General features: G+C 49.2%; 1 protein-coding gene across 1 annotated transcript in view; it reads left to right on the top strand.

The window, feature by feature from the left end:
- Window positions 1-658: 658 nt before the first annotated feature.
- The window catches only part of IPO9 (importin 9), a 37,570-nt gene continuing 12,740 nt past the window's right edge, over window positions 659-25,488 (top strand). Inside the window, exons 1-14 of the mRNA XM_043923153.1 lie at window positions 659-898; window positions 9,998-10,059; window positions 10,272-10,358; window positions 11,078-11,279; window positions 13,788-13,876; window positions 14,504-14,590; window positions 15,055-15,174; window positions 15,285-15,385; window positions 15,572-15,630; window positions 16,213-16,364; window positions 17,013-17,111; window positions 18,166-18,272; window positions 18,620-18,759; window positions 21,018-21,177. Of these exons, the coding sequence (XP_043779088.1) occupies window positions 736-898; window positions 9,998-10,059; window positions 10,272-10,358; window positions 11,078-11,279; window positions 13,788-13,876; window positions 14,504-14,590; window positions 15,055-15,174; window positions 15,285-15,385; window positions 15,572-15,630; window positions 16,213-16,364; window positions 17,013-17,111; window positions 18,166-18,272; window positions 18,620-18,759; window positions 21,018-21,177 (1,628 nt within the window). The 5' untranslated portion in view covers window positions 659-735. The remainder of the gene's footprint in view (window positions 899-9,997; window positions 10,060-10,271; window positions 10,359-11,077; window positions 11,280-13,787; window positions 13,877-14,503; window positions 14,591-15,054; window positions 15,175-15,284; window positions 15,386-15,571; window positions 15,631-16,212; window positions 16,365-17,012; window positions 17,112-18,165; window positions 18,273-18,619; window positions 18,760-21,017; window positions 21,178-25,488) is intronic.

The following is a 25,488-nucleotide window of genomic DNA, read 5'->3' as shown; positions in this document are numbered from 1 at the left end:
GCACTGCTAACCCCTCTCAGCAGTCCTCCAAGCTTCAGGAATGTCTACACCTTGAGACTTGCCCCCGGTCGGCCCAGGATGGCCATATTAACCACTCACTATTCCACCTCTTTAAGGTCCAGCCATAATTTCCTTGGGAAAAATTTATAGTTTCTCAACTAATAGGGCTTACTCTCAAATAGTCATATAAGCACTTCCTCTGGAAGGAATGCCCTTTCCCACAGCAGTCTCTCCTGGCCAGTCTTTGAGGCTGGACTCACCCACCTGAAAAACCAATGGACTCCAGACGCTTTCCCCCGACCTTTGGATTCCTGGGACTGAAAGGAAAACTCGCTTGTTTGGGGGCAAAAGAGGTTGGTTTGAAGTAGGCGCTAATCCAGATCCTCTCCCTAAAGCCTTGTCCACAGATCCTCATCCTGCCCTCTTCTGACGTGGTGTCTTACACCTGAGGAATCCGTGCCTGTGGAAGTCAGGGCTGCGCTCCAGCGGACGCGGCGCACTGGCCGTTGGCAGCCCCTCTTCCGCCACCCGGGTCGGGTTCCTGTGGAGACGATGCAGTTCTCGTTCCCGCGGCAGGCGGCGCTGTCTCCGGAGGCTCCGGCCGCGGCCCCGCCCCCGCGCTCCCGCCGGCCAGTGCGCAGGCGCGGCTTTGCGGATTGGCCGCGCGCGGGAGCCGTCCGGCGGCGGCGGCGGCGGCGGGTCGGGCCGCGGGGCGGGCGCGCGGCGCGGAGCAAGATGGCGGCGGCGGCAGCGGCTGGCGCGGCGTCGGGACTGCCGGGGCCGGTAGCCCAGGGGCTGAAGGAGGCGCTGGTGGACACGCTCACCGGGATTCTGTCCCCGGTGCAGGAGGTGCGGGCGGCCGCTGAGGAGCAGATTAAGGTGCTGGAGGTGACGGAGGGTGAGTGAGGCGGGCCACCGCGAGGGCGGCGGGTCTGGGCCGCGGTGGCCGCTGCCCGAGCCCTGGCCGGAGACTGGGCTCGGGGAGGCCTGGCCTGGAGGGCCGGACTGGGCGGCGACGCGGAGGGCTCCGGGCAGCCCGGGGCTCGAGACTGGGGGCTGGGGTGTGGGGGCGCGCTCCCGGGCGCGGCCTCCGCACGCGTCCCCGGGAGTCGGTCACTGTGCGGGCTCCTCCCCGCCCCGCCCGTCTTCCGATCGGCCGGCACTGTTATGAGGGGCCGGCCGTCCTTTGTCTTTGCGTCTTTGTCCCCCCTCCTCCTAATGGGAGCTCGAGAGTGATGGAGGACGAGACAAGCCTTTGGTTTGATGTTGTCAGCCAGCTCTTGCCGAGCGGGCCTTTCTTCAGGCCCGGGGCAGCCACGCTCCGACGAGCATTGGATCCTGAAACCCGACGAGGGGAATCCGCTCGGGCTTTCTGTCGGGAACACGGCTGGCCTGTCGGGGCTTCGTAGGCAAAACTCCAAACCTGCGGACTCCCCGAGCTCAGCGGGACGGCCCCAGCACCTCTCAGATTGGCCGTGGGAGTTGGCCTATGGACTGAGGGGTTGTTTTTTTGTTAAGTAACATAAAGCTCCCATAAATTTGATGTTATATTCTCCCACAGCGTGAGAAAGCTTTTGAAAAACTAAGTTATCACTACTGGTAATACGTTGAGATCTGGAATTTTGCGGGTTGAGGACCATTTTGAAGGTCCAGTTTTAACTGTCATTATTTTGTGAAATGTCAGACCCTGTAAGAGGAGAAGCCACTGAGCAGGAGAAAGCTCTTTGAGAGCCCTGTGCAGACTGACCTGCGGGAGTTGTCTGCCTCCTAGGTGAAATGCCTTTACTCCTCCCTTGGGTATGAAAGAGAAAGAAGCAGAGGAACTTTGTCACATTCAGGTTACTACTTGAGTGATGTTGAAGATATGGTGCCTTCCCTGGGTGGTACCAGGGTGCCCGGTGCCCCTAGGGAAGGCGAGCCTTGGTTCCTGTTAGAGCTGTCCAGCAGCAGCTGGGCTGTGGGCCCTTCCGCCATGGCCAGCACCACGGTCCCATCTAGGCAGAGTCAGCCATCATCTTGAGATCTTCTTGCAGTTTTGCTCTCTTACTTCATCTTTTTGGATCTCAAAATGAAAAATTAAACAGAAGGGCAGAATTTTTGTGTTTGGTCTCTGCCACTGATGGGAATAGATTGACACACACACCCCGCATAACTTACTGGGAACATGCTTGGAGGTATGAAGAGACTTCCTGCAGCTGCCTGCTGCTGGGGACCCAGTAGGAAGGCACAGACGCAGGTTCGGGATGTAATGTGCAGGGCTTTATCGAGTCTGTGGAGTTGAATGCAGTATTTTGGACCCTTTGGAGGTTATTTAGATTTTTAAATATTCTAATTCCTGTTAAGTGAAAACTATAGAGAGCAACCCCTTTCAGTAACCTGTTTCTGAGATGGAGGGTGGTGATCCCTCCCTCAGATACAGTGCCTTGCTTCTCTCTTTTCCTCTCCTTGTGGCGTTTGGCACATTGGGTGCAGAGTACCTTCTGTCTCATGTTCTCATTTTCACATGTTTCCTTTCCGTGGTTGCGTTCTTCTTTAAGGAAAACAGAGCACGTGGCTTCCCAGCCAGGCCTTAGCCAGCTGTCTGCCCTGTTGAAGCGGGCAGGGCCTTGCTCCCAGTGTTAGAACACCCTGCAGGCCAAGGCGAGCAGCTGTTCTTGCAAATGAATGAATCTTTTCCACTCTTTTGGAGTTGCTTCCTGTTTTAATTTTATACTAGTAGGAGAAACCTTGCTTTCTGGTCCTAGAAAATACACTTCCTTAAAACTTGGGCATTAATGGGAAATCTGGGAGTTGCTATTATTATTTATGGTCTTTTGATCCTTTTTTGGTTCCATGAGGCCCAAGGTTGGATGACAACCAGTCATGGTTGTTTCTAGACCCCTCGAATAGCCACACTGTCTTTATGAGCCATTTATTGTTGCCTCGCGTGGGAGACTGGTCCCAGATGATCCTTGAGATTAACTCGTCTGTTCTCTTTGACAAGCAGGTCTGTTACCTTCCTTGGCTGCCAAGTGATGACCCCAAATCTTGGAGATTAAGTGGAAGAATCTCATTTAATTTGGGGGGGAAGACACAGGTCAGTTGTAAAGTCCCTGTTAAGTAGACAGACGAGAGAGGTTGTCATGCTCTGGCCAGAGTCTGGTGTAGAGGAGATTTTAAGAAGCAGTTACCGTGGAAAATTGAGGTGCTGGAGCCCAAGGTACATCTGGGTCATTCAGCCAGCAAGCAGGTATTTTCCAGGAAATAACTCATCTCCCCCCAGTTCCTATATTTTCCAGTATGGGGGTCTGTTCTCTTAAGCCAAAGGAGTGTATGTGTGTGAGAGGTCCACCTGACTCGTGTAGTGGGTTAGCTTTGAAGGGATGGAGACGGGCTGTTCCCATCAGCCTGGTGTGCTGGAGTGATTTTTCTTGAGTCCCTGGGCTTGCTGTTTTCCCCAGTCACTGGGAACCTGAGGGAACCCAGCAAGCCTTCCTGACTCGTGCAGGCCTGTAAACAGGGCTGATGGACAGAGGGCATGGTGCCACCTTCTTCAGACAGCACTGCCAGCCTGCACTGAGACGCTTATCACTTCAGAATTTGGAGGGTCCTGGGCTGCACAGTAAAATTCCAGCAGATGATTGGTACCCTTTGTTTCCTTAGGAAGGTTGCGATTTTGTGTTTTATCAACAGTGTTTGTAGGAATTTAGTTCTGCCTCCATAAAGTAAGAATTAGTCTTTTTGATCTGTTCAAGTGTTCTTCTAATTCCATTTTATTTAATAGGTGGGATCATATCACACATCTTATAAACCTGATCATTTAAAAGAAGGAAAGTTTGAAAAAAAATAAAAGAAGGAAAGTTTGTGAACTGTTGAGGGTCTCTTACATCAAAGTCTAATGTTCTCTACTCAGCTTTTTGAACTGTGTGTGTGTGTGTGTGTGTGTGTGTGTGTATAACTTACAACAAGATCGTGGCTTTTAAGAGTGTCAGCTCTTTATTTTGGTGTATTTATGCTTGACCTATTTTTATATCTCAGAACATAGTTGTTTCCTTCTTTTCTTCTCTGTCTGCTCTCCTCTGAGAGAAGCATCACCTGAGTGGGGCAGTGTGTTGCTTTCATTCATAAGCTTTGATTCCCCAGGCCAGCATAGTACAGACTTTGTTTTGGTCCTGACTTATTTTGCTGTGTCGGGTCTCAGTCACACCCTCAAGTTCTGCGTTTTGTCGTTTGGGATCTTTTGCTGTGGCATGCGTGCTTAGTTGCTCCGTGGCACGTGGATCTTAGTTCCCTGACGAGGGGTCAGACGCATGTCCCCTGCACTGCAGGGCAGACAGTATACTTGCTTATATGACGTGAGAGCCTAGGTCATTTTTTTCTTTTAGTGATTTTTTTTTTGTTTGTTAGAAATGAAGACATTTGACCTTGACTTAGTTTTTTATGTCTTGCTCCCAGCAGATAGGTCACAGAAAATACATTTTTTCCTTTCTTCCCACCACCGCTGTGTTGAGCTGGGGAGGGGGATTCTCTCTCGCTTTTCCTGGCATCTCATGCCGCCCACATGTCTGTGTTACTCCGTCTCTGGTGCCTCGAGAGACAAGCCTGTGGGCCGAGGTCTGCTTCCTGGTTCTCACAGGCGCTTTTCTGGCTCTCTTGCAGTGTAGCGTAAGCACTGTCAGCTGCGAAGGGAGCCCCTCCAGGACCCAGACGCACTCCTGGGCGCGTGGTGGGCACTGAGCCCAGCGGAAGGCGGCCGCGCTCGGAAAAAGGCCAGTGGTGGAGTTTTCTTTTTCCTTTCAGCTGTGGTTTTGTGAAAGTCCTGTAAGAAAGGGGGCTTCCCCAGAGACTCCGTCCTTCCCAGACAGGCTGGTCCCCAGTTCTTGGTGCAGGAGCTTTCCTGACCGTCCAGCCTCAAGTCTCCAGTCCGCCCTTGAGACCAGTAGCTTGTATTTCTCAGCTTATCCTTTCTCCTCCATGCTGTCCTTGGAGCTTCCCTTCTAAGTCAAGTTGTAGAAGGATCCTGTTTTTGCCTAGTGGGGTGAAGTGAAAGAAAGGGGAGCACGGAAAACCACGGAGGGCAGCAGAGGCTGAAAGGCCAGAGGGTGGTTTGGAGAGAGCTGAGAGGCTTCTTCCAGAGGAGGTTCGAGGGCGCCATGTGGGGTCGGGTCAAAGGTTAACCCTGCCCCACTGGGAGTTGATGCTAACCCAGGTTCACAGGGTTAGTTGGGAGAGGGAACCAGAGAAATGAAGGTTCTTAAGGAAAATGGCTTGAGAAAGCTGACTTCATATAGCCCACTTGAGAATGTCCCTCTTAGGCTTAACTTCATAGATTGAATCTTACTTTAATCTGTATTTGTCGTTTTCAAGCAAGACAAAGTAAGCGAGCGATGCCTGTCTGTGTCTCTTGTATTTTCTCTGCCTTAATCATCCCAGAGTGAGTTACTCAGGTGTTCTCATGCTTTCTAGAGAAGTTATGTTAATTTCAGCAAAACGGAAAATCCCCCAACACACACTAAAATAAAAATACTTATTTCTTTATGGATTTACTTAGTTATATTGCATCAAAAACTACTGTATGACCTCTGTTAAGTGAATATCTGTAAATAGGATTTTTTCCTACTTCACAGAAGTCACCAGTGGATAAGGCAGTGGTATTGATAAGATTTAAAGTCAGAGAGCTTGAGGGTTTCTTCCTGGCATTTCATCCTGTGTGTTCCTTTTATAGAGCACAGAGGTCACCATCTGCAGAGCACCACTGTCCTATCTTGTCACACTTACGATTTTTTAAGTAAATTAAAATTAACTGGAAATAAAATTAAATCTTATGGTATGAAACTCCTCTATTGTGACAGATAGCCTATATATATGATGGGTGTAGAGTCTGGAATAAATTAGGTTAAATAAAATTGCTATCTTCCCTCTTATATCCCCCTTTAACCTAGTGCATATGAGCTCTTTGTCTTTGAATTTTGGGGGTTTCCAAACCAAAGTTGTTCATGTCACTGTCTTTGAAACTCTGGGAGCCTGTAGTGAAGAAAATCTATTCTGTTTATCCATTCTGTTTTAAAGATTTGTCCTTAGGTGATACTCTTTGAAGATCTTGATTTCCATTAAAGCTTTTGAGCAGAGAGTCATATTTTTGAACTTTCAAGCCTCTTCTTTCCTCTGTGGCAGAAATAAGCTTTTAGACAAAATCCGCCGTAGAACCGGGTTGTAGTACAAATCCCCCGGCTGACGTAGGTTTTTGGGCCTCCACATGGATCTTAATCTTCTCATAGTCTCTTCCTCTCACCATCTTTTATTGCAGTCTCAGTGATGTGTGAAGCAAGGTGATTGGTGGAAATTGGGGTGTGATCTTTGATAGGTTCCAGAACAAGATGAATTTAAAGATTATGTTTGACTGAAGAGCTCCCGGTTACTGTGACCCTCACCAGACTGCCACCTCCTCGTGGCCTTGGATGGAAAACGAGTGTTCACACAAAGCTCTTCTTTAAAAAGAGTGGATGTGGAGGTTCTCGGGTTGATGAGAAAGGACCCCTGTGGAGAGTCTGCCTGGTCTTCTGCAGTAACGACTCTTCTGATGGGCGCAGGGCGGGCTGGTGGGGAAGGCCTGGTTCCTTCACGCTTCTGGGAGCCTCGGTGTGGGCACTCCACCACTATCTGTGCTTGCATTGGGAGGTAATTATTCAGATTGGCTTAAGCTTTATAGTCTCCACTCAAGTTTCAAGTCCTTCTCAAAAATGTCCCACATTATACCTCAGTATCTTTCTTTTTCACACCTTGTGGTTAAAGATTTTGTTTATCTTGATCCCGTTTGTCCCTATAGTGATGATCCAGATCTTGTACTTTTGGCAGGAACAGTAATATCCGTATCAGAGTGGTCCATGCAAAAATTGTCGAAATGATGCCTTAAAAGAAAACAATGTGTGTCCTAGGTAATTTATGAGTGTGTTATAGATTTTCTGAAGGACTTCACATAGGCTCACCAGGATCAGCTGACAGGGTTCAGGGGAGAGAATTCTGAGCTTCTTAGCCAACTTGGAGCCGTCACGTTAGCACCCGTTGTCATACCGAGGATCTGAGGTCAGAGGGTGTGTGGGGGCCCTGAGAGGCGTCCTTTCCCCTCTCCCCCTTCCGTGGGTTTCACACATGCACTTCAGAAGGCTTTTCTCTCACTCAGCTCGACCTTTGGTCAGTATCCAAGCAGTCTGACTCTTCTATGTTAGTCCATTGGGAAAGTTGACTCCCATATCTTTGGGTTGTAGGGACCTATTGTTTATTCTATTAAAAATGGGTTTTATAAAACTTAACAGAGACTGAACTAGCCAGATTAACCCTAAGAATTAGAATGGACTTCAAAATCTTTGGAGGTAGTTCTGCAGCTTTGAACTGTTTGTGATTTAATAACTTACTAACTGCTGTAGAAAGAATGTGGCGGCTTTTTAGTCTTGCAAAACTCTCCTTTCCTGAGTGAAACTTCAGGCCATAGGGTTGTGTCAGTGATTGTAGCTTAGAATAAGGGTGTAATAAGAATGAGAATCCAGTAAGGTAGCATAAATTAAAGATACAAGAAAAGTTAAAATACAGAATCAGTAGCCTTCATATACACAAACAATAAAAGGCTAGAGGATATAGCAGTGGTTTTGTTTTGTTTTGTTTTTAAGTCCTTTACGGTAGCAACAAAAAGATTAAATGCTTAGGAGTGAAATGAACAGGAACTATGCAGAAACCTATTGGGGCAACTTTAAACATTCCCAAAAGGTTTAAAAGCAGGCATGGACAAATGGGACGGTGAGCTGTCCTTGGATAGGACGGCGCTGCATTCTAGACGAGTGAGACGGGTTGATTCTGAAGGTCACCGAAAAGTAAGCTTGGAAGGAGTAGCTCCCAAAACACCAAAAGCAACAAACGGAAGAGGAGTTAGTTCTAGCAGACACTGAAACCTTACCTAAAGCCCCTATTATTGAAACAAACAGCACGGCACTGGCACACAGACAGACAGAACTGCGGAATAAAGCAGAAAGTCTAGAAGTAGACACGAGTAGCTGTGGAAGTTTAGTGTTGATAAAGGCGGCATCTCAAAACGTTGCAGTAAGGACAGACCTTCAGTGAAGGTGCTGGGACAGCTGCGTGGGGAGCCGCTTGGGGTTAGATCCATTCTCATCCCATACAAAAAATACGTGGCAAAGGGATTCAGAACCTAAATGTTTAAAAAGAAACCGTAAAAAATGTAGAAGGAAGTATGGGTGAATTTTTCTTTATCTTTGGCATAAAGAAAGGCTTTCTAACCACAGCTCAAAATCCAAAGGCAGCAAAAGATTGATAAATTTGACTACCTTAAAATTTTAGTTCGACACAAGTTAGGACCAGCAAGACTAAAGTACAGCTGTGCCTAGCATATTCAAACTGCAGAAAACCAAGAGAGAGAGACGATCTTAAAAGGAGTCAGAGAAAGAAAAAAAAGAAGGAGTCAGAGGAAAACAGTACCTTATTTGTGGGGGAACAAGAATTAACAGTTACATTGGACTGCTCTTCAGAAGCCATACAAGCAGGAGAGGAGTGGAGTGAAATAGTTAATATGATCATAGAAAATATATTACCTACCTAGAATTCTGTATCCACTAAGTTAACCTTTAAAGCTGAAGAATTAAGACATTCTCAGACCAGGAGACTTCTCTGGTGGTCCATTGGTTAATACTCTGCACTCCCAATACAGGGGGCCTGAGATCAATCCCTGGTTGGGGAACTAAGATCCCACATGCCCCCTGTTCTTGACCCATTTTGAGTTAATTTTTGTGTGTGGTATGAGGTGAGGGTCAGATTAATCCTTCCGCACATGGGTATCCAGTTGTCTTAGCGCCCACTGTTTATCAGACTGCACTTTCCGCACCGAGCGATCTGTCCTGTTGATCTGTATGACTGTCTCTGTGCCGCTACCATGCTGTGTTGATTGCCGTAGATTTGTAGTTAAGTTTTGAAGTTGGGACGTGTAAATCCTCCAGTTCAGGTCTTCTTTTTCAAGATTGTTTTGGCTATTTGGGATCCCTTGAGATTCCATATGAAATTTAGGATGGGTTTTTCTATCTCTACAGGACAGTCATTGGAATTTTGACAGGGATCGCATTGAAGGATCTAAATTTTGATTTGGGAGTGAGAGGGCAGCCTCCCCATATGCTTGTGTGTGTGTGTGTGTGTGTGTGCTGGGTCTGTGTGTGTGTGTGTGCTGGGTCTGTGTGTGTGTGTGTGTGTGCTGGGTCTGTGTGTGTGTGTCCTGGGTCTCTGTGGCCGCGCGGCCTTCCTGGTTGTGGTGCACACAGCATCCCTGTATGCTCATGTGTGTGTGTGTGTGTGTGCTGGGTGTCCGTGGCCGCGTGGCCTTTCCTGGTTGTAGTGCTTGGGCTTCTCATTGCAGTGGCGTCTCTTGTTGGGCAGCCCGGGCTTCTCTGCCCCGTGGCACGTGGGGTCTTCTAGACCAGGGATCCAGACCATGTCCCCTGTGTGGAGAGGAGGGTTCTTACCCACAGTACCACCAAGGAAGCTCCCATTATGCATTTTGAAATTACCACTTACATTGCTTATTAGAAACTGTTGGCTTGTAACAGTTGTGTTTTTAGGACTAAACCTGTTACGACCATGTTTTCTTAGACTTGATCATCTCTTACCTGATGGTGTAGATCTAGGCAACTCCTAAAGTCTCAGCTTTTAAGTTTTCTTTGGGGTTAGGTAGCACCAGTTTTCGATTAGACGCTGCATGTATTGCCACCTTGAAGGGCAGGACGATGTGCAGTGACGGGGGCGTGAGAGGTGCTGGGACTGTTCGTGGTGAGCCACCCCCATGCTGCGGGCTCCCTGCTCCTCTTTCTTAGAGGAGTTAGTCTGAGCAGTCACCAGCACTCCGGGAGGCACCGAATCAGACTCTTCTCTGAGATCTTTCTTGTTGGCATCAGGGTTAGAGCTCAGTAAACCACTATGGCTTTCCTGGGTGCTCTTAGACTCACAGTGGCATTTTCTCTTCCAGAATTCGGTGTCCACCTGGCAGAGTTGACCGTCGATCCCCAGGGGGCACTGGCGATCCGTCAGGTAAGTCAAGACTGACTGGCCCAGTTTAGAAGTAACTTCTCTTTACTGGGTGGTAAAACTTTCTTATGGGAAAGCAAAAGGGTAAGGCCAATTTATAAATAACTTAGAGTTTTGCACCAGATGTGGACAGGCTTCAGATGGTGTGTCGGCCCCGTGTGCGGGGTATGAAGAAAGGCTTTCCTGCTTTCCCACCTGGCTCGTTTCCTCCACAGCTGGCCTCAGTTGTCCTGAAACAGTACGTGGAGACTCACTGGTGTGCCCAGTCGGAGAAGTTCAGGCCTCCTGAGACCACAGAAAGGGTGAGGAAAGGCACTTGATCTGTCTCGCTGTGGAGGCTGGAGGGGCCATCGTGGGAGCCTGAGGTGTCAGCACTCTCCGACCAGAAGGGGCTGTCACGAGGCCAGGCAGGAGGGGGTGGAGTGATTGGCGGCTGCCGTTCCGGGCGACGTGCTGCAGATGAGAGGGCTTGAGTGCCAGGCGGACCTGGTTCACATTCCAGCCTGCCTTTTACTAGCTATGAAATGTTCTAGAAGTATTCTAACTTCTGAGGTTCAGTTTCCTAAATATCTAAAATTCCAGCTTCAGAGAATTGTTTGCGGGTTGCACGGGGTAGCGTTCGTCCCTGGTCCGGCCGCTGTGCCGCCGTCCTGGGGCCCCATGACGCCTCGAGGTCTGAGGTCCTTTGGAACTTGCCGCAGTGGGAGTGTTCTGTGTGCCGTCTGGACAGCTGCTCTCCGCTCATGGTGCCGAGCGCTTCAGATGGGGCTCAGGCAGCTGACAAGCTCAGTTTTGAATTTCATTTAGTTTTCATTACTTTAAATGACCACCTGTACCTGGTGGCTCCTGTAATGGACAGCGTGAGTTTGGAGACCGGGGGTGAACTCTGGGTGAAGTATTCGTGGAGTCTGCACAGGTACGCGGTGACCTGCCCACATTGCTTTTCCAGCACCTGAACTGGGTAGCAACCTGCCGCTCTCTCACACCCTGGTCTGACGCAGGTGGCTTCTCTCCTCTCCAGGCAAAGATCGTCATCCGGGAGCTGTTGCCCAACGGCCTGAGGGAGTCCATAAGCAAGGTGCGCTCCAGCGTGGCCTACGCGGTGTCGGCCATCGCGCACTGGGACTGGCCCGAGGCCTGGCCGCAGCTCTTCAACCTGCTCATGGAGATGCTGGTGAGCGGAGACGTGAACGCCGTCCATGGTGCCATGCGGGTGCTGACAGGTATGGGCGCCATGCCCTGGCCTCGGGCCTTGGACCCCACGCGCACCCCACTCGTCCCGCTCTCACCTCCACGCTGCCCTCCCACGTCAGGGACCCTCCCCCTCGGGAGAGGGTCGCACGTGGCGGTCCGGCCTGCACACTGCAGTCCGCAGTCTGGCTCTACCTTGACCCGACCTGCTCGTCTCTTGAACCTGAGTTTCCTGGTGTGTGAAGCCCGGGTGATGGTGCTGTCCACCTGGCGGGAGCTCCTGGTGGCCTCGGTGAGCTCGTCTGGTCAGGTGTCTGGTGCCAGTATGACGGGTTTGCGGGAGGTGGCAGCTGATGTGATCATCGTCGTCATTATACAGTGTTCTCTACGTAGTTCAGTGCAAAGATAAGAATAGTCAAGTTTTTATGGAAAAAAGATAACAGTCACACGATATAATCAGGACCTTTATTTGGCCAGCTTTAGAAAATATGTAATCTTTGGTGTCTTTTCTTTCTGTTCTGAGCAGTTGAGAAAAATACTTGAACTTTTAGTCCAAGGAGGTTTGGTGAGGAGCTCTTCTAAGCATGGGTGGTCTGTCAGTCCCTCAAAGACCTGCTCTTAAGTACCGCCCCACGGCGGAGTCTCCCAGTCTCTGCAGATCCTGCCGTGCTTCCTCTCGCCTGCTCTGCTTTGCATTCAGGGAATCCTTGTGTGGACCTTAGCCGCTGGTGGTTGATGTGTCAGAAAGCATGGTTCCTTCTCTTGATACAAGGTTTCATACCTTTTCTCCTCCACCATCTGCCAGCTCACCTGACATGTATTCTCACCTAGTTAGGAATGGCATTTCTATGGGTCTTGATTTATTAAACTTGGCATCGGGGCCCAATTTTACGAGTCCATCTAGTACTGAGTTTGAGCACGCTCTGGGAGACGGTGAAGGACAGGGAAGCCTGGAATGGTACAGGCCATGGGGTTGCAGAGTCGGACACGAATGAGCGACTGAACAACAACAGCGGTCTAATATTGATGGTTATACCAGTTCTGCGTCCAAAAGCAGTCCCTCCTCTCGTTTGGTCTCACACCCCCTCCTCCCATGCCCCCCGCCTTGTCGCCCACCCAGCTGGATGTACTTGTATTGATCACCTGTGATATGTGCTCGTGGCACGTGCAGCCCCCCTGCTGAGAAAATCACACGCTCTCTGCCCAGACTCGCGCGTCCCTGCTCGTGGCTCTGCTTCTCAGGTGACCTCTCATACCCTTCTGTGGAGTGAGATTTCTAGGATTCTTCACTCACAACCTCATGATGCCAAAATATCAACTAACAGATCTATTTTCTGCTAAGGAAAGGAAGCCTATTCCTTCCCTGTCTGCCAATACAAAGTTCAGCTTCTTCTTGTAAAACCTGGAGGAAAAGGTAGTTGTCCATGTCCCCAGAGTTGTCTTGCTGCAGAGCCCTCGCTGTGTGTGACTAGGGGAGTTTGTGTGTGACTAGGGGAGATGACTTTGCACTCGGCTGCAGGGAAGGAGCTGGCAGGGCGTGCTTCTGTACTGGAGGCGGCGGACGTGGGTGGAGAGTGGCCACCTCACACCAGGGAGCTGCTCCATGAGGCTGGATCACGCTCCGGGGGCCGCTCAGGCGTGCACGCAGGGCACAAGGTGCCGTGTGTGGGCAGGAGACAAGGAGGAGAAGGGGCTCGTTGGGGCTGTTTAAGGCCCTGTTCTGTCTGCCTGGTTTAGCAAGGCTTCCCGTTAAACTCACCATTCATCCGCGAGAACCAAGGCTGATGGTGGGAGGCAGCGCAAACCCAGCTGTCACGCTGAGGCCGCTGACACACAGGCCTCGGCGCCCTCTTCCATCTCAAAGCTCTTTGGAGACGCAGCTGCTGGCGTCCTGCACTTTGTCTGACTTGATGAGTGACTTAAACTTATTTTGGACTTAACTATGTGAAGGGTGGTAAACTGAAGAATGAGCATCAGAGTACAAAATGCAGTTGGTTAAGCAGCAGACAAGTGAGCGAACGCGGGCTTGGGGCCTGTGGTCCGTGTTTGTTGACGCATTTCTGAGCTCAGCTTGCTGTCTCGGTGCCTCGTGAGGTTTTGGATGTGAAGGGAAAGTCTCATTCCACGGCCAGACTGACGGGGTAGCGACCCCTTGCTCTTCCTCTGAGCAGCAGCCTGACCTTGGTCAGTCGACACCGTCCCCATGTGCAGGCTGGAGCGGAAGCCACGTGCGTCACGGTGGCTTCAGGGGGGCCGGCACTGAAGGCGGAACCGAGGCACAGCACCTCACGGGGCACACCCTGGATTGATTCCAGGTTCTCCCTGGTGACCGCAGGGTTCTCCACAGTCTCGTGTGTGCTCCTCTACCGCTGCAGTGTTCTCTTTCCCTTCTAGCAAGTAATTCACACCACTTCCCTACCCCAGGGTAGGGCTCCTGGCCAGTGTCTTTCCCTGCGTGCTCCCTAAAGCAGTCCAGCAGTTGTCACATGAATGTCTTTATGAAGGAGTGTTATTTTTACTGCTTGCTTTCTTTTCTGTAGAATTCACTCGAGAAGTCACTGACACACAGATGCCGCTGGTTGCGCCTGTCATCCTCCCAGAGATGTACAAGATCTTCACCATGGCCGAGGTAGGGTCTCGCATTGCCGAGAGCGACCTGGGCTCTCAGCAGCCTGTTGTGTCTGCTGCTGATCCCAGACCTGAAGGCAGGAGCTGACCGAGGGCTGCGTTGAGTGAGCCTTGGCCCCTTCCCTTGCGACTGGGAGGCCAGGCCTCTTGGGGGAGAGTGGAGGGGCTGCTGGAGCTCCAAGCTGCTGCCACGGGGCTGCCCAGGCCCCTGTGGGGCCGCCCACTCGCCTGCCTCCTCAGCCGCATGTTGGGCAGTCTCCCGCACTGCACCCTGCGGGCGTTGCTGTGTGTGCTGGGTTGATGACTGCCCGCTGGAGGATGTTTCAGCCTTGCTGCTCCTCCCCTTCCCTAGCCAGGGGCTGTGTTTGGAAAGCACTACACTGACTGTGTCGGGATTGCGAGGTGCACCCAGCTTCACGTTTTCAGTCAGATTAGCCCACAGAGGCCTTTATACAAGGCTGATTCTAGTAAGTTCTCACATTGTGGTGCCTTTTATTCTGTGGATTAAATAAATCTGTCCCCTGGACAGGAGTGGTAGACATCTCCTGTCTCGGGGATCCAGTCCTGTGTCAAGGCTGAGTGGTCACAGGTGGGTCACACACACGTGCTCGCTGCACCTCGCCCCCAGGTGTACGGGATCCGAACCCGCTCCCGAGCCGTGGAGATCTTCACCACCTGCGCCCACATGATCTGCAACATGGAGGAGCTGGAGAAGGTGAGCGCACCTCTGTCGGGGCAGCTGGTCTGCCCTGATGTCTTGTGGGATGTGTTGGGCACACACCAGCCGTGCTTTTGATGCAGTGAGCATCCTGGCTGGATTCCTCATCCATGTGTAGCTTGGTTTCCTTTCCTTTGAGTCTTACTTTTCCTAGCACCTTGTCCTGCATCCATTTCACACTGGCTGGTACCCAGGGCTTTATTGCTCTTTCATTGCCTCCTGTGTGGGACCAGCCTAGCTAAGAAATACTGATCCCTGGGATCAGGAGTGGTTTGAAGAAGCTTCTGGTGAGCAGCCGCCAGTGTTGGATCAGGACACGGCAGACCCCGGGGACACCCCCAGTGACCTTGTGGCCACAGCCTTCTGACCAGGGCCTGAGCCTGGAGGGTCTGGAGGTGCCACGTGCCTGGACACCATGGATTCGGGCTGAGTCCAGGACTGATCCTAGTTTCTGCCTTCAGGGCGCAGCCAGAGTCCTGATCTTGCCCGTGGTGCAGCGGTTCACAGAGGCCTTTGTCCAGGCCCTGCAGGTCCCAGAGGGCCCCACATCCGACAGTGGGCTCAAGATGGAGGTCCTGAAGGTACGCGCTTTCTGTTGGGGAGGTGCTGGGAGCCTGCAGGGTGGTCTGACATCAGTAATCTTTCTCCCATATCACTTGTAACTGTCGGGTTTTTTCCTATAACTTCTCAGGCAGTGACAGCCCTGGTGAAAAACTTCCCAAAGCACATGGTGTCCTCCATGCAGCAAATTCTGCCCATTGTGTGGAACACCCTCACTGAAAGTGCAGCTTTATATCCTTTCTGGGAGAGGGGAGGGACCTGCCACCCCCGTAGTTGGGAATCTAGAGCCTTGGGTCTAACATTCACGTGGTTCCGCTATTTTAAAGTATCTACTCTTAGTGTTGGAGTATGTCATGTTCCCTTGTAGAATGTGTGTAAAGCAGACTGCAAATTCTATTTCTTTACTCTTCATCATACTTATGTGAGGACAGAAGTCAATTACACAGAGGAAGTAGAGGACCCTGTGGATTCCGATGGTATGTAGCATGTTTGGTCTTAATGGTATACCTCGTGGAGAAGGGAGCCAGGAAGAGCCAGGACAAAGGCAGGAAATTAGAGGCTTTGCTCTCTCGAGAATGTTCTCATTGAGTTTCCTGTCAGTGGATTAGATGTGGGGAAACGAAAATTGAAAATCTGTAGTCTGTTCCTCATCAGCATTTGCATAAGTCTCATGAAATCATGGAATTTCTCAGTGGAAAATATATTCAGTGTTTCAGATTCTTTTTTCTTTCTTTTGGCTGCACTGCGTGACTTTCAGGATCTTAATTCCCCAACCAGGAGTTGAACCCAGGCCCTCATCAGTGAGAGCCCCAAGTCCTAACCACTGGACCACCAGGGAATTCCCTGGTTCTTCTACTGGAAAAACCAAAGAGTGTTTAATATCCTCAAGTTCCCTTCTTTGACTCCTTGGGCCCTGTTCCATTCCCTGGAGAATCATAATTAGCGAGTGCTTTAACTGACTGGCCCCTGACTCGCAGAGGTGATGTATCTCCTCCCCAGTATCTGTGCTTCCTTCTGCCTTCTTGTCACTAAGAGTGTCTCTCACATACTTCCTGTAGGTGAAGTCCTGGGCTTTGAAAACCTCGTGTTTAGCATTTTTGAGTTTGTCCACGCTCTCCTGGAAAACAGCAAATTCAAAAGCACCGTCAAGAAGGCCTTGCCTGAGTTGATTTACTACATCATCCTCTACATGCAGATCACTGAGGAGCAGGTAACTGTGTGTGGGAGTCAGCAGCGTGCATGAGCAAGTGCAGCTTGAGTGTGGGGTCTAGGTCAGGTGATCTGTTTATTTCTAAAAGCTGACACCTGAAGAGCAACATGACCGGAAGTTCTAGGAAAGCTGTGATTTCATTCACATCATTTTACCAAGTCCCCGGGTGCTGGGGTTTATCAGCTTCTGTGGTAGGTAGTTGGACTTGTAGAATACTCCCACTTTGATACCTGTAGGACCCCCAACCAAGGGAGTGATAGCAAGAAGAGCCTGGCCTTTCTCTATAGTGAGACACAGCGTTCAGTTCATTAGCCTGGTCAGAGTCATCAGACCAGAAGACAGCATTAAAAATACGTTAATGCCTGTACTGTGTCCCAGGAATTGACGTGATTTTCACATTAGATTCCCATCGGACCTGCTAGACTCAGCAAATTGACCTGTTGGGGTCACAGCCGACTGACAGTAGGAGGGGCCAGCAGTCAGCCCCCTTCTGCAGCAGCCTTAGCTGCGTGGCTTGATAAAGGGTTTGCTTCTCTGCATCAGAAAGCGTAGCATTCTGTTCAAGATAAAGACAGAAGGCTGGAATCTTCCCTCGTGTGTGGACCGGAAGAGGGACCTCACAGAGAGCTGACTGCATCGTCCTTTCAGATCAAAGTGTGGACCGCCAACCCCCAGCAGTTTGTGGAAGATGAGGATGACGATACCTTCTCCTACACCGTCAGGATCGCAGCCCAGGACCTGCTGCTGGTGAGAGGGCTGCCTCGCCGCCCCGCTCACCGGGGTGCTGGCGGCATCAACTTCTCCTCTTCGTTCTAGACCTCCCTCGAGCCTTAGCTCAGTACTGGTCTTGGGCAGCTTTACCTTAGACTGGGGCAGGTAACAGAGTAGCTTAGATGGTAAAGAATCTGCCTGCAACCCTGCGGGAGGCCTGGGTTCAATCCCTTGGTCAGGAAAATCCCCTGAGAAGGGAATGGCAACCACTCCAGTCTTCTTGCCTGGAGAATTCGATGGACAGAGGAGCCTGGTGGGCCACAGTCCATGGGGTCACGACGACTGGGAGATGACTGAGCGACTAACACACAGCATCTCAAGTGAAGTCTGAGACTGAGGAATTCCAAAGTCCTTGGTCTGGTTCTGATTTACATGCCAATATTGATGTAAGAATTATGCAGGGCATGTTATTGTAATGGGACCTCTCCCAGGGTGTTTGAATCAGAAACTCTTCAGTTTAGTTCAGTCTTCAGCAGGAGTCTGTGTGTAGCACAGACTAGAGACGGGCAGATTTGAAAAGCTTCGATTGCTGTGAGGTGAACGTCCAGGTGGCTGCCCATTTCCTCTGACTCTGACCGGAGCACACAGCTGTCTCTAGCCTGAGGTCTGTGGGAAAGCTGCTGCCTGTCTGGTGCGACACTTATTCCCATTTCACTGTTGGTGGGCAGTTCTCGTCCTTTGGTGTTTCTAAGGCACCTCAGGAAGGCCATGCCATGTCGCTTAGTAGATTAGCCTTGCTTTTCCAAGTTGACCTCCCAGAGGACAAATACCTGGTCCATCGCCGTCCACAGCTGGGTCTCTCATTGACCCCTGATGCTCTGCAGAATGTAGCTGTGGGAAGCCATTCATTCTGTAAGCTTTAGAGAGCTCAGTCTCTGCAGAGAGACGGGTGCTGCTTTAACTTAGAGAACTTCGTACAGCTCAGGATTGCATTATGAATGTATCTGATCACATTAGCCGCGTGCACGGCAGTGCAGTTTATGGCTTTAGTTTGCACAGAAATTTGTTGGCACCTCTCCTTTCGCCCTAGGCTGTGGCCTCTGATTTCCAGAATGAGAGCGCAGCCGCCCTGGCCGCCGCGGCCGCCCGGCACTTACAGGAGGCTGAGCAGACCAAGAGCAGCGGTGCCGAGCACTGGTGAGCGGGGGCAGCGGGCGCCCTCGTGGGGGCACCCTCTGGGCATCGGGTGAGGGCAGGCGTCCTTGATTTGAATCACCTGTTCTAAAGCAGTATTTCCTTAAAATAGTTGGTTCAATGCTTTTATTTTATCCCTTTTTAAAAAGCCTGGAAAGGAAGGACTTTTGCTTTGTTTTTAGTTAGAAAAACCTGTTACTGTTAAATCATACTGTCTTTAGATACAGGCTTAGATTGGAAGAGCAGCTCAATGCCCTTCAGGGTCAGGCTTGCTGAAGTGCCTTTGCCTCAAGGGTTTGTGTCTTCGGCGGTGGGTTTGTGTGACTCGGCCGTGGGGGTCCCTTTGGCAGGTGGAAGGTCCATGAGGCCTGCATGCTGGCGCTCGGCTCGGTGAAGTCCATCATCACCGACAGCGTGAAGAGTGGCAGGATCCCCTTCGACATGCACGGCTTCCTGACCGGTGTCGTCCTTGCAGACCTCAACCTCTCAGGTGTGTCTCAGCACAGCAGGATTCTGGGGGTCTCAGCTCTGTTGTTCACTTATGTGAACCTTGGGGTGGGATTCTTCTTGCAGCCTGGAGCTGGGGCTCCTTTGACTCTGCACTGCCCAGGGACCTTGACTCAGGTGTCAGCAGCTCTGAGTCTGGGGCAGCCTCATGGCTCGTTCTTCCTTGCCTTGCCGTTCTCCCGCATCTGCCCCCGGGCTCACGCCCACTGCCCGGGGTGGTGTCTGGTGTCTGAAGAGGACTCGAGGGAGGCTGCTCTGCAGGTTGTAAATGCAGAGCCCCTGTGCCCTCGGGCCGCGTGTGTCAGGCTCATCCTCTCTGCTTGCCTCCCGTCAGTTTTCTCAAACTACCTATCCTTTCTCAGACTGTTCTAACTAGATAATTGAAGTGTTCTGTTCTTACGTCTGTGTTCACTACTAGCCTTAAAAATAATCGCCTCAACTGCATGGAGCCCATTCCTCATGGCACAGGGCTGTGGCTTCGGGACAGCGGCATCTGTGTGACGCCGGCAGTGCCTTGTTCTCATCCTGAGAGCCAGACCCCAGCTCTGTCTCTGCTTCCTCTCTGAGCCTTAAGTCGCGGGACCCTTGCATTGTTCCTGCCATGCCAGTCCACCGTCTTGTGTCCTTTTCCTAAGTTAGCCCTTTGGGTAGCTTAGGCCATTGGAGAATCTTCTTCTTTGTCTCTAATGAGGTCATTAGGTCATCTCTCATTCTGAGTCACAGGTCACAGAACTAAGCAGTTGAGCATCAGTGATCTCAGACCCACTGAGGATACTCCTTTTTGTTCTGCAGTTACCACATGTGCAATGTGTTGTTTTTGGTGAATGTTTTTCTCTTTTCTGCTGGACTGTACAACATGTGCAAGTGGAAGCCCCGTCTCACACACCCTTCCATCCCACAGCGCCTGGCCCCTGATGCACGCAGTGTGATTATATGCTGATGACAGTGCTGGAATTTCTAACACCCACCAGCATATTCTTTCCAGAATTTGCCCCAGCAAAGCTTTTCTGTACAAGCCATTCTCAAACTTTTTGGTCTCGGGACCCGTTTACACCTTTAAAAATTATCAGTGACCCCAAGGAGATTTTTTTTGTCACATGTAACAGTATTTAACATACTAGAAATTAAGAAGCTTTCAGAACATGAGAATTGCAAGCATACGTCCCACTAGCTGTCAGAGCCATGGTGACACGTCATGTAACCTTTGGGAAACCATTGTGTACTCGACAGGGAGTGAGACCGAAACAGACAACATCATCTTAGTTTTGAAAATGAAATGGTTTGAAAAAGAAAATGGTTTTACTTTTGTAACTTCCAGGACTTCTTGGACTGTATTTTGAGAACTGTTACTCTGCATTATGTGATTTCTTATGTAATTATCTGGCACGGTTTGCTAGGTTCTGTTGAATAGGTCCCATCAACTAATGTTTATTGTACAGGTAACAAAGTTAAGCCCTGTAACAGCTGAATAAGTATAGTCTCTATCCTCAAGCATCTTAATAATAGGCAGGGCACAGTAACCCTTATCCCAGTGGCTGGAATATCTATCTATATATATATATATTTAAATACATATACATATATATATATATAGTTCATGTTAGAAAGCTGATGACGTGGGATTAAAGTGGCACAGAGACAGTTAGGATTCCTTCAGCCCAAGAGATCGGTTAGATAATGCAAGGAGAGGTGAGTGTGTTGGCTTAAAAACCAAGCACAGAAATGGCAAGATAATATGACAGCCTCCTAGGGTGGGCTGCGTGCCTGAGTTTGGAGGCACAGAGGGGATTGGAGGTGATGCCAGAGGCACCGATCCAAGGGGCTTTATTTGGTAAGCTGTGGAATTTATTGGCATTTTAAATAAGAGAATGGCAGAGATGTAATTTGTAATACTCCAGTAGTGGTCTAAGGGTAGGGAAAAGCTGGCGTGGAGAAGCTTCCAGAGAGCTGGTTAGCAGTGCATGAGGGATGGCGAGAGCTGGGGTGGGGTCAGGGCTGGGTGTCTCTTCAGTCTAGGAATGTTCAGAATGCACCTTGGGAATCTGGGAGGCCGCTTTAGGCTCTGTGCCGCAGGTCACACGTTTGCTTCTGTCTTTCACGGCCTTGCTTTTCCTGTTCATTGGCTGTGTGTGTGAGGTACTGCCCAGTTCCTGCAGCACGCCGAGGGGCGGGGCTGGGGAGGAGGGGCGAGTAGCTGGAGCGTGTCGTGTCCTGCCCCTGACTGCTGTCTCTCCTTCCCAGTGTCGCCTTTCCTCCTGGGCCGGGCCCTCTGGGCTGCCAGTCGTTTCACTGTTGCTATGTCCCCTGAATTGATCCAGCAGTTTCTTCAGGCAACAGTTAGTGGTCTTCATGAGACACAACCCCCGTCAGTTCGAATCTCCGCAGTGAGAGCCATCTGGGGGTGAGTACACCATCTTGGAGCAAGCAGACCTGTCTTAAGAGAAAGCTGCTCAGGGTAGAAGTCCCAAACAGCAGTTGCTCAGGTCACTGTGTTGCTCGGAAATTTCTGACGAAGATCTCCTGCAAGATAAATGTTGGCAGGACAGGGCTTCTGTGAGTCCCAGCTGTGTCCTGTTTATCCTCCTTTCCTTTTCAATTCAGTCCAGTTCTGGGACCATCTGGACAGCTCCCTACCCCACAGAGGGGCCAGGCCTGGGCTCTGAGAGAGGCCTGACTTGCCGGGGGCTGCACAGTGGTGGGGCAGAGCACAGAAGCGGGCTGAGAGCCCAGCCTGCCTGCTTGACTGATGGCATCTGTGCTAGAAACCAAATTTGGGATAATATGGCCTGCAAACTGTGTGTGTTTTCCCCAATTTTGCACCTTTCTCACAGCCCGTGGCTCAGGTAGTCCTTTATTTGTGCTCCTCCCCAGACCAGAGAGGCATTGGTGTTTTGCAGGGGTGTTTTCAAGTTCAAACCTAAGAGCCTCAGTTGAGTCCTAAGAATTGCTTGAAACCCTGAAAACCCAGAGTTCACCTTCCGCCCGCCTGCACTGCCGCCTGACCTTCTGAAGCAGATTGAGACGCTGGGCACTGCTGTGTGTCTGTGGAGAGCACTAGGGTGCGGGCTGTCAGGGGAGTCTGAGCAAGGTGCCCTTGCTCTTACCCTCCTGCGCCCACAGTTTGGCATCTGTCCAAGTGCGGAGCCGCCTGAGGACAAGGAGCGCTGTTGTGAGAAGACAGGCTCACATCCTGGCCACTGACTTGCCAGCCACAGTCCTGGCTCTGGTGCCATTTGGCTTGATTCTGTCATCATCACCATACACCAAGGAGCCAGGGGGAATCTTACCCACCTGTGTAAGGAGCACAGACTGTCCCAGCTCTGGATCGAGGAGTGGTCCAGGAATGCTTGGAGAACATTGACTGAGACAGTTACCCACAGATGAGGGAGCCTTTGTTGAAGTCCACAGTCCAGTGGAGACTCTCCAGCACGGCACTGGGGCGAAAAATTCAAGACTGAACACTTGGAAGAGGCTGGTCACTAAAGCCTGAAGGAGCTGACTGCTACTTCTGATGTGAAGACAGCAATGCAAGATGTAAAGGAACCTGAAGAACCAAGAAAACATGACATCAGAAAAGAACACAGTAGTTTTTCAATAACCAACCCCAAAGACATGGAGATCTGTGATTTATCTGATAAAGAATTCAAAATAGTCATTTTAGGGAGTTCAGTTAACTACAGGAAAGCATAAAAACTCAAGTTCTTGAAATCAGAAAAACAACTCACAGACAAAATGAGAAATTCAACCAAGAGAGAGAAATCATAAAAAAATAACAGATGAGTTCTGGAGCTGAAAAATATAGAAAATGACATGAAAAATGCCATAGAGAACATCAGTAGCAGAATGGATCAGGTAGAAGAAGACTGTGAAATAGAAGATGGGGCCTTTGAAATTATCCAGTCAGAGGATGACAGAGAATAAAGAATGAAAACAAAGAAGAAATGTGAACCCAGTGGTACCTTTACGAGAAATAGTAGATACATAATTGGGAGTCCCAGAAGAAAGGGAAGAAACCTTTTTAAAGAAATAATGCATGAGAACTTCCCAAATCTGAGGGGGGATTTGCACCTCCTAGTTTTAAAGCTAATATACTTCACCCCAGAATTTCAGCCCGAGGTGATATTCTTCAAGACACAGTGTAATAAAACTATCTAAAATCAAAGACAGAATTTTCAAAGCATCAAGAGGCAAAAACCTTTTTTCATACAAGGAAGCTCCTGTAAGGCCAACAACAGATTTCTCAGCAGAAACTTTGCAGGCCAAGAGACAGTGGAGCAATACATTCTAGGTGCTGAAAGAAAAAACTGCCAACCAAGAATACTTTACCTAGCAAAGCTATCCTTCGTAAGTGAAGGGCTAGATGAAGACTTTCCAAGACAGACAAAGCTGAAGGACTTCACCGCTAGACCTGCCTTCCAAGAAACACTGGAAATTCTTCAAGCTGAAATGAAAAGATGCATATTACTAATGTAAAAATATACAATATATTGCTACAGGTAAGTATATTATTGATTCAGAATACTCTAATACTGTGATATTATGGTGTTAACCACCTGACTCTAGTATAAAGGGTAAAAGATGAAAGTACTACAAATAACCAGCTTAATGAACCCAGGTCTCCTGCATTGTAGGCAGACGCTTTACTGTCTGCACCACCAGGGAAGTCCTCATTATAACCAATACACAGTATAAGAGAGGTTAAATCATGACATCAGAGACATTAATGGATGGGAGTAAAGGGGTAGAGATTCTTTATATCTGTACGATGCTTTATGGTGACCACAAAGCAAAAGTCTGTGATAGACGCACAAACAATAAAGAGAGAAGAAGGAAAGCATTTCTCTGTGGAAGATCACCATTCACAGAGGAATACAGCCAGAGGGGCAGTGGGGAACAGGGGGCCACAGGAGAGCCAGCAAAAAGTTAATAAAATGGCAGTTAGTAAACTGGCTTTACTTATCAGAAGTTATCTTAATATAAATGGACTAAATTCTCTAATTAAAGGTCAAATTAGCTGAATGGATTGGAAGAAAGAACCAGTTGAGACTACAGGTCTTAAGACACACAGGCTCAGAGTAAAGGAATGGAAAAAAGGTACTCTGTGTTAAGTAGAAACCAGAAGAGAGTGAGAATATCTGTACTTATATCAGCAAGTAGACTTTAATTCAGAAGCTGTTACATGAGACTGCCCATTATACAATAAGGGGGTTAATTCATCAGGAAGATAGAACAGTCACAAATATATGTGCATCTGCCATCAGAGCACCTAAGTATACCCAGCAGATATTAATATCTGAGAGGAGAGACAGACAGCAGTACAATAACAGCAGATTTATACCCCCTCCCCTTTACAGTGGGTGTTTGTCCAAACAGAAAATCAGTAATGGAACATTGGACCTAAACTACGCTTTCAGCCAGATGGACCCAGCAGACCTCCTGAGCAGCTGATGCAGCAGCAGCTGAGGCGCCCCCTTCCCTGGCGTGCGGGGGTGTGCTTCAGGACAAGCCATGACGCCCGCGTTGGTCAATCTAAGGTGGAAATCACGGAGTGAAGTTAGTTACAGCAGGAGAACTAGGAAAATCACAGATACATGGAAATCAAATACTACTTTTCTGAACAACCCGTGGGTCAAAGGAAAAATTAAAAGAGGAATCTAAACGTGTCTTGAAACACATGAAAATGGAAATACAACATACCAAAACTTAGAGGATACAGAAAAAGAAGTTCTAACAAAGGAAGTTTATAAATGAAAACACTTAACATTAAAGCAGAAAAAGAAAAAACAATCTCAAACAACCTCACTTTCTTCCTCAGGAGCTCGAAAGAAAACAAACTAAGCCCCGAGGCAGCAGGAGGAAGATGAGAAGCCAGAGAGACAGAGGAAGAGTCTGGTGTTTTTAAAAGATAAAGTTATAGCTGGACTAAAAAGGAGAGAGAGAACACTCAGACAAATCAGAAATGAAATAGGAGACTTTACAGCTGATGCCACAGAAAGACAGAGGTTCATAAGAGACCACTGTGAACAAGTATATGCCAACAAATTGGGTAACCTAGAAGAAATGCATAAATTCTTAGAAACATACAGCCTAGCAAGACTGAACCATGAAGAATTTGAAAATCTGAACAGACCAGTAGCTAATGAGGAGAGTGAGTCAGTAACGAGAAGCCTGCCACGAGAAAAGCCCAGGACCAGATGGTTCCACTGGCAAGTTCTACCAGACGTTCAAAGAAAAGTAAATACCAGCCCTTCCCAAGCTCCTTCCAAATACTGAAGAGGACGGAACATTTCCAAACTCATTTTTCTAGGCCAGTGTTACCCTGATAACAAGGACACTACAGGAAAAGCAACAGGCCAGTATGCCCCTAAGTATCGATGCAAATTCTCAACACACTGCTAGCAAACTCAATTCAACAGCACAATAAAAGGGTCACACTCCATGATCAAGTGGGACTTATTCCTGGGATACAAAGGGCTCAACATACATAAACTAATTAATAAATGTAATATCAATTAATAGAATGAAAAATAAAAACATGAATATCTCAATAGATGCAGAAAAAGCGTTTGACAAAATTCAGTACCCTTTCATGACAAAAGCTTTCAACAGAGCGTAGAAGGAACATATCTCAACACAATAAAGGCCATATATGACACCCACCCCAGCTAATACATTCAGCAATGAACGGCTGAAAGCTTTTCCTCTTGGAGAT

This window comes from Cervus elaphus, chromosome 14, assembly GCF_910594005.1.
Source record: "Cervus elaphus chromosome 14, mCerEla1.1, whole genome shotgun sequence".
Taxonomy (NCBI): Eukaryota; Metazoa; Chordata; class Mammalia; order Artiodactyla; family Cervidae; genus Cervus; species Cervus elaphus.
The sequence above is the reverse complement of the archived record's forward strand: the minus strand, read 5'-3'. Positions and strand labels throughout refer to the sequence as shown.